General features: G+C 38.1%; 1 protein-coding gene across 1 annotated transcript; it reads left to right on the top strand.

The window, feature by feature from the left end:
• Positions 1-466: 466 nt before the first annotated feature.
• On the top strand, positions 467-8,900 carry LOC110806175 (uncharacterized). The gene is made up of 5 exons (XM_022011808.2): positions 467-692; positions 1,372-2,570; positions 7,738-7,851; positions 8,040-8,189; positions 8,620-8,900. Exons 2-5 carry the CDS (start codon positions 1,380-1,382, stop codon positions 8,758-8,760), a joined length of 1,596 nt encoding a protein of 531 aa, XP_021867500.2. The 5' UTR covers positions 467-692; positions 1,372-1,379; the 3' UTR covers positions 8,761-8,900.
• The last annotated feature ends 233 nt before the right edge of the window (positions 8,901-9,133 follow it).

Genomic DNA, 9,133 nt, shown 5'->3' on the forward strand with positions numbered 1-9,133 from the left:
GCTAGTTTTCAAGATCAACATGATTAATACAGGTATGACTATTTGTTAGTTAATGATGCAATTTAAATGATATGACTTTCATAATTAAAAAAACCATTTTTGCAAACTTGCTGACTTGGAAAGTATGGTCGTGCGTTATGTCGTGCTTACGTGCCTTGGGATTAACATGACTCATGCGAAGCCAACTAGTTTCGTATCTTGCCGTGTTGTGCCTAAAATTTCGAAATGGCGGTCCAGACACTGTCCAAGTCCATGTGCCTTCGTGGTGTATCTTCATGCCTGAGGTTAATTTCGCTTAATTCAACATGTTTTGTCATGTCAGTTGTGTCGTAATATGTATAATCGTGTTTTTTCAAAAAATTGCTGCTCATTTCTTAAACCATGGCCCACAACTTCGAACCAGTGCCTTTTTATGCGTCGGGCTGGGCTGACCCGATGCTATCCTTTTTTAATTTCTGAGCACTATTTTGTCTTTAATGGCTTATTCCCAAGAGTACCAACGGCCAAAACCCCAATCTTTCTCTCTCCACTCGCTATGCTTGCGACCAACACACACACTTCCTCCAAAATTTCAAAATTCCTAAAATCTTAATCGAGTTCTCCCTTTTCCGCTTCTCTCTCAATCCTTCACCGTCTCACTCTTTTTTCTTTTTTATTGTTTGGGGGCAAAAGCTCGTGATTCGTCATCACTGGTAATTTTTTCAATTGATTACTACTACTTCTTCAATTAGATCTCTAATTTGTGTTTAAGCGTGCAATTTCAGTATTATTTTTCGATTTATTTTCTCGTTTTTATGACGAGAGATTGTAATTGTTGTTTGACTTAGTCGTAAGTTACGATTTTAGGGTTTGTAGCAACATTGGGAAGGAATTAGGCAGTTGTTTGTTTGATGGTTTTAGTTTCCCGGGTTTTTAATTTGTTAGTTTTTCGATTCTTTTCTCGTCAATTAATCATTGGCGTATTGATGATTTAGACTAGGTCTTCTTCTTCTTCTTCTTCTAATACCTGGGCAATTGGGCATGGGGTTTCGGGTTCTTCGAAAGGGAAGTGTATGTGATAATAAATAGAGAGTCTGTGAGGTCGTTGCTGATGTCATAACTAAGAAAATTGCGTGCTTTGTGTCATTGTGTGTATGTCTGTGCAGTGTGCTTGTAAACCTATATAGTGTATAATCTGTAAATAAAATGTTATATATGGAGTATTCAAGAAGCTTGAGTTGATTGTGTGTCTTCTGATTGACGGCGTACACATTGGAAACATGTGATTTCAATGCGGGATATGTGGTTTCTGTTCTATGTCTTTACAGTGCAAAACAATCTGGAATTTTCCGCATTCATTTGTAAATTAAAATGTTTGCTTGTGTTTCTTAGGAAGACGAATGGGGGCTCCTAAAGCTTCCAGTCATGATGTTATGCCTGAGAAAAACTTCGATGAGAGAATTTTGAAAAAATGCACAAGTAGGAAAAGGGATAACATTGTCCTTATTGAAGTTGATTCTGATGATTTTGGTGACGTTATCATCCTCGACGTACCCGATTCTTTCCAAAAGAAGTTCAGAAAACGAGCAAAGCTTGTGATTAACATTGATGATGAAGATGGTGGTGGAAGCAGTGACGGGGTTTGTCATACAAATAGTGACGCGACGACCAGTGATCAATGCTTCCCAACAGAGGCAGCTGATCCCTCAACGACTTCTTATGATGTTAATGGAGAAGATACACCTGTAAAACTCTCCAAGTCCAAGCGAACCTACCCTGGAAAAAGTATCCCTAGGAACCATTGTGGAATAAGTCTTGATTCTGAAAGTTGTTCATCCGAAAGTGACAGCTCCGATTGTGTGTTAATGGAAGGGTCTTCAGGAAAGCTACGAGAACATTGGGAAAAGGCCTCTTTTAGAAGAAGACAGGATGCTAGCTGCGCTCCTCATGATTTTGAAAATGAAGCTGGCACTTCAGTGCCCAGTCATCCTGTTCATGATTATGCCGAAGATGCTGAACCCCCTGTTCAGCAAAGCAATGTGAGAAAATGTTCTGTTCAACAAGATGGTGACAATGTTTTTGCTGGTTATCCTGAGAAGTTTTCTGAGGAAAGTAAGGCTTCAGATCAGGATTATGATCCTATGGAGATTGATGGACACGTTAATTCTAGCTCCGATGAAAAAGAAAGAGGTGGTACTTTGTCACCTGAGAGTCCTGTTCATCATAATACTGAGGAGCCTGCAGGTGATTTTAGGGATTCTACTGGAAAGCTAGCTGAAGAATTAAAGTTCCCTCGGCCGGATTATGGTGATATGACAAAAAATGAAGTGTGTAGTGTTTATTCTACTTCTATAACAAAGGGGCCTTCTGAAGATGTTGAAAGTGATCATGCTGCTTTGATTGATAGACAACAAGGTGTTGAAATAGTTTGTATGCTACCAGACCATGAACTCGGCTGTGGAAATCAAGTAGTGTCTTCCTCTGACCAGATTAACATAATTATTGATAGACAGAAGATCAAGGAGACTGAGGAGTACAAGCATGCTATGGAAGAAGAACTTGCAGCAAGGCAGCAGCAGTTGTTAATTCAGGTACCGTGAATTATCTTGACTCTGTGATATCTATTGGATTATATAATCCCCCCCCCCCCTTGTGTTTTTAATAAATGGGTGTGCTTAATGTCATAATTATGTTACAAGCGGCTTAAATGTAAGTTAGTTCTATGTCACTGATTGGCCTTTGTAAAGCTGTCTTAATTGTGGATATTTAATTTCTGCTGGGTGTTGAAGGCTAAAACAATGGGTAAAATTGTCAAAATTTGATCAAGTTTTTCACATATAAACTACATTTGGCCTGACGCCCCAGACTATCACACGAATAACTAAATTTGTGCCCTTGTGCAAAAAATTACGATGAAATGTCACTTAATTAATTTTCTTTGTTATATTGTGCTTTAATTAAATTTGTTTGTAAATGATAATAATTAAGTCTTTTGTTTTTAACTTGGAGATCATGGGTTCAAATCTTGTTGAAACATATTACTAATTTTGTTAAAAGGTATGGGAATGACATGGAATGAGACTCTTAAAGAAAGGAGAGCGCCACATGGCACATGCATTTGTTTAGGAACACTTTGTGATATATACTCCCTCCGTCCTTTTTTTTTTGCCCCATGCTCAATTTCTGCTTTATTGAGAGCAAGGAAAATGGAAAGAGTTGGAGTGGGGTACTGTACTTTAATTAACAAATTTAATTGGAGAGAGAGTGGGGCACAAGCATCTTTCTTAGGACATTAACCCATCAACATTCTCTCTCCTCCCATAACCATCTTTCTTAGGAACCACCGACCTTCCCACCGGTCCACCATGGCACTGCCACCATCTTCCTTTCCGACCACCTTACTGCCACCATTTTTCCGCCACCATCTTCCTTCCCGACCACCTTACTGCCACCATTTCGCCGCCACCATCATCTTCTTCCTTCAACACAACCACCAATACCCTCTTCTCCTTCCTCCAATACAACCACAACCACCAATACCCTCTTCTCCTTCCTCCAATACAACCACAACCACCATCTTCTCCTTCTCCCAAAACAACTACAAACACCATCTCGATCCTTCCTCCAACAAAACCAACACCACTATCTTCTTCTTCTCCAACACAACCACAACCACCCAAAATTGGAACCACCGCTCGACCACCACCATGAAAAAGCAGTTAACATAGATTGTTGGTTAATTATTCCGTTAAATATGACATTTGTTAACCATATGGTTAACTTTTCAATAAAAATATAAATTATTGCTTGCTTCTTTTTCTTTTCTAAATCTCAAGGTGTTGTGTGATTAAGGACATACCGTCGCTTCTAGATTCTGTATCTCCTACCTCAAGAACTCATCAATGGCGGAAGTCAACTACATACTCAATGATTTTTCTCACCAAAACCCTTGAAAGAATCCTCCCAAAACAGTAATTAAATTCTTCACCGTCTCAAAATCATGACTTCTTATTCTTAATAACAACCTCCATTGTTATCGCATTGCATCTCATCTCATCTCATCTCATCTTTACCACCATTAATTATACCATTGTTTATGTGGAGGATCCGCTTAAGGCCTGATTTGGTTTTGCGATTCAAGCTTCTAAATCATTCGTAATTGTGCGGTTGAAGGGGAGACGATTTTAAGTTTTGCAACGAGTTTTCATCTAGTCGTTGCAGTTCATGGGATTGAAGGAAGGATATGGTTTTAGTTTCTGGGTTTATGTAGTACATTGGGTGATAATATAACTCTATTCTATGTACGTAGTAGTATGTTGGGTGTTCTTGATAATATTTTTTGGCGAATAACGAAGGGCAGAGCCCCAAACCAAGAAAAAGTATTCTTATAAGTTGATTGAGTGTTACTATAACATCAATCAACTATTTCTTAAATCGAAAAAGGTAACCAGGTTAACCAATGCCATGTTAAACAGGATTTTTCACTTAAAATATTTATTGATATTAATTTGTATAAAAATCAAGAATACAAGACCACTTATGAGATTTTGGATTTTTTAGGCTACCAAATGCAATGTGCAAAAGTTTAGGGCTACCATTGAGAATTTCCCAATAAAATTCTTACCCGCTCAGTGGTCGTATGTCTCTAGATCTGCTAGCCTGTTAATAAGAAAATTATTATTGACAGCACTGTATTGTTTTATTCGATAGAGAAGATCTGAAATGTGGATTACTGTGGTGGTTTGTGGACAATCTATGCCAGTTAGAACTTTCTCATTATCAGCTTTAGTAAGGATGCAGATTTTTGAATTTCATCGTTGCAGAAATGATTTCCAACTCACCATTTTCATAATGTTGCTCATTAGCGGGGAGGAACTTTGTGGTTAAATCGTTAAACAGATTGGGGGCAACAACGATTTGGACTTTACTGGAGTAGGGGCTCTTAGACAACTTTCTATGAGTCGTAGCAAATGGGTGCAGGGGCTAAAAATGCTCTGGCAATAATGAGTAATGAATATTAGAGACCTCCATCCAATCTTGTGTTTCTTGGTGAGGGCTACACATTGTGAAATGGTTTGAAGAGGCTAGTACTAGAGTGTTTTTTTATATGGGCTGGGCTAGAAAGATTGATTGAATGCCTTCAGAATGCAAAAAAAAGCAGCAGTAATCGAGTAATCTAAGCTCTGACTCGTATCCACTGGTAGTTCCGCCAGAGATCTGCTTGGAAGGCTTATAAAAACTTGGTTCTTATCATGCTCCCCCCCCCCCCCCCCCCCCCCTAGAGAGGGTTATATCTTGTGGCCCCCCACCCCCCCTATATTGGCTTGGCGGATTGCAAAAAGCATGATAATCTGGGAAGAAACACATCTAATCAGTTCATGTCGATCTAGGTTCAGATAACATCTCACTATCTAAGGATCATAGGTGCTTCCCGTTGATGCTTGTACATCTTTTCTTCTTATTTAACGTCATTTTTATGGTTGATACATTTACGGAAGGTTCTGTTAAGTTTTATTTTTGCTGAACTGCTAAATCATGTGATCTTTTTGAGAATCGGCAATGCAGTCACCAATCACAGAAGTAGTTAAGTTACATTTTCCCAAAATGTTCATACTCCTTTTTCCTCTCAGAAAATTGCACATCTGCCACAATTGGATATCCACGTGTTCATTTCCCCCTTTTGTTTCTGTTTGCGAAATAGCAATATTTGCGCTCCTATATTCAAGCTAGGGTTGCCAATTTCGTTAATGCTCCACGCCAACTTAAAAAGCCAAGCTGAAGGTCCCACATGGAGGTCTGCTTCTTATGTTCTGTTACTCCGTATTTTACAGTAAACCCAGTGAAAGTTAGGAGCCTAGTGATGGTCCATGATTAGACTATCAGATCTGTTGATTTAATGATGTTACACTAAGGGGTTTACCCATTGTGTGCTGGAACTGGAACGCCTTGAAGTGTTAGAAAATGGCCTACACAGCTGCACTTCGTTTTTCTTGTTGTTTTTAGGGAGAATTTGACCCGGTTTTGCACTATGTTTTGGCAGTAGGTGTTTTGCTTGAGGTTCAGATCCCATTTTAAAAGGGAAGGCTTACCTTGTCGTTTTGACCCTTGAGATTTTTACTACAATTATTATTGGGTAGAGGTTCTCTTAAACAGGTTCACACTGTTTTCTTATTCTTGGTGGGGAAGTTTTTGTCCATGGGTTTGTTTCTTTAGCAGCCTTATAGTCAGCTTCCTTTGTTATTGCGATTCAATAATGAATTAGTTAATTTTTGCCAGGTGGAAATTATTTATAGTTGATTAGTTAGTCATTCCAAGAATATTAATAGTGTATACTGCCTTTGTTAGTGACATGATTACATTCTTACTCCTGTAGCACCACCATCTAGGGTACGTTTTGTTCACCGAATCATGAATCAGGTGCGGTTTTAGAATTAATGAAATCCGCGTTTACTGTTTTGAAATCAAAATACTCTATTAGAAACCCATACCTCAAATGCCGATAAATTGTATACGCTAAACCCAAGGGGGAAGTTGATTTTAGTAAATCCCCATAATCTTTCCCTTTCTCTTGTCCTTGTCTACTCACCGTGCAGTCCTGCAATTTATGAGACCTGCCTCGCTATGTGTGGGACTATTTTTCCAGACCTTCATACCTGAAAAATGTTCCTTAAATCTTCACATTAACCAATTAGTATAGATTGATTTGAAGATCCATGTGAAGATCTCCTTTGTGTTGGCCAATGCTTTACTTAGGAAACTTAATTTATTTCTGTTAATGCTTAGTCACCACAATGATGTTGCATGTTCCCCTTTTTGACGAGCTGAATTTAGTTAATCATATATTATTGGAGTTTGTTGCATTGCAAAGAACTTCAGTTGGGAAGATAGCATGATGGAGCAGGAGATGGAGTAGGAGGAAAAGATAGAAATTTACTGTGAAGAGGGAAACGAGATTACCGGTGTGAGAGCGGGATTTATGGATTTATTTTTTCAACCAAGCCAGCGATAGGTTAGGAGTCGCTCCATGTGTTTGATTCCCAACCAAGTCCAATTCCTAATGTCGCAATGTGAATGGCTGAACCAAATAGTGCCCTAGTGAATTGACTTGGTTGGTTTAATTTGATTTACAATCTGCATTTGTCTTGCTACTTCACGTGGAAGAGGTGATTTATAGCATATGTTGGTAGAATGGATAGTGTCTTGATGTGTGCAAGTGATGGAGAATTAGATATGGAAACAAAACATTCCAAATTTTATTGTTTTTGTACTGGAGCTGGAGAAAATTTTGACATTACTAGTAGCCAGTGATAATTTGTTTTCTTGAAGAGGCATCATTAGGTTCAGTTTTTGTATTCCTTGTCTACATTGACTTCTGGTTCCCCAATTCTTTCTACAAGTTTATCTTAAAGAGATATTCTATATTTCTGACGGAGTATAATCTCCATATTCTATGATGTAACATAATTCTTCTTGAGTTTCTTTTGCCACTCTGTTTCCATGAGTAGAATGTCTGAAGAATTCCTACAGCCATAAATTTCTTCGCTTTTTTTACAGCTATTTTCGACGCCCTTTCTCTTTCCAGTCCTCTGTTAACTTCTTAAAACTTGCATCTGTTCTGTGTCATCTATTTGTTGAAATATTTGTGCAAATTCTGTAGTATCTCAGACCAGTTGCTTGTTATCTTACTGCTTAAATGTCAGTCTATGATTGGCCCTACAAGGAGTGGTGCTTGAAATGTTTGCTTGTTTGTTTCTATAGGCTGAAGAAGCACGGAGGCTAAGGAACAGGAAAAAGGCAGAAAATATGCGCATACAGATGAATGAAAGAAGACAAAAGGAGCGTGTAGAGGAAATACGGCAGACACGGAGAAGGGTATGTTTGCTTTTCCTTGGATTTCAGATTGGATAAAAAAATTGTGGTTGCTGGAATGCTTTCGCCTTTGTTTTATGTTAGGATGAGTTTGTGGTTCATTGCAATTGTCGGGCGTGTTTATTTTCTTTTGTTAAAACTACAATGGAGGATGTTTTGTACTTATTTTAGCCTTCACTGAATCATTACAGGACGAGGAGAACTTGAACCTGAAAGAGAAACATCGTTCAGAGATAAAGATGGAATTACGTAGAACAGAGGCTATATGCAGTGACATGGCGTCACTACTTCGATGTTTAGGGATCCATGTTGGTGGTGGCCAGTACCCTCCTCCAAATGAGGTATTGTTTCTCTCTGTCTAGATTCTAAAATCATCCTTTGCAAATAGTTCTGGACTTCTGAGTCCACTAGTCTTTTTAGGCGATTCTTAGGAGTGGTTTATGCACCCTGGTGCACAATCTGGTTTTTAAATGAACATTTAGTTCAAGTATAAAGAACATATCTTTTATACCCAAAGAACATATAGAAGTGAACTTATAGTTCAAATTCAAAGAACATATATTTAAATATTTCACTTGTACGCGTACATTCAAATCATTCTCCATGTTCATTAGGTGTTTAATGAATGTTCATTATGGTGCACAACGAGCATTGTGCACCCGGGTATATAATCCGAATTGCGTGAATCAAAATGCCCTGATTCTTGTCCTCTTTTAAAACTTTTTCTTATTGGTAATTTCATGAGGAAAATCTGAAACTTATGTTGATCAGGTCCAAGCTGCATATAAACGAGCTTGTTTAAAATTCCACCCGGATAGGATGTCAACAACTTGCTTACGGCAGCAAGTTGAAGCTGAAGAGAAGTTCAAGCTCATTTCTAACATGAAGGATAAATTTTTGCAAAATAGATGACAATTCATCCATGTTAGTTATAAGGTAATTTAGTTAGGCGGGAAAAAGATATATAATTACTTATTATCCCCGGTGTAATATTCTCTTATTTGTTTGTAATATCCTCTTATTTGTTAATTATTGATGTAGGATTGTCCTAATTGTTGCCATCATGAATATATGAGTATATACTTGCAAAGCCACTTTGCATACATTATATACTCCCTTGGAGTTGCAAGTTTCATGTAGAAGCTCTTCTCTTCTTCTTACAGTCCAAATTGACAAGCTTCTTATTGAATTTCTCCAAGAAGTGAGTTGTGTTTAGTATGTTATTTGATGAGATCAAGACCCTTGTTTGCTTCCTCGATAATTATTTTCATAGCTCTGAAACGAC

The sequence above is a fragment of the Spinacia oleracea genome, chromosome 3, assembly GCF_020520425.1.
Source record: "Spinacia oleracea cultivar Varoflay chromosome 3, BTI_SOV_V1, whole genome shotgun sequence".
Classification (NCBI taxonomy): domain Eukaryota; kingdom Viridiplantae; phylum Streptophyta; class Magnoliopsida; order Caryophyllales; family Amaranthaceae; genus Spinacia; species Spinacia oleracea.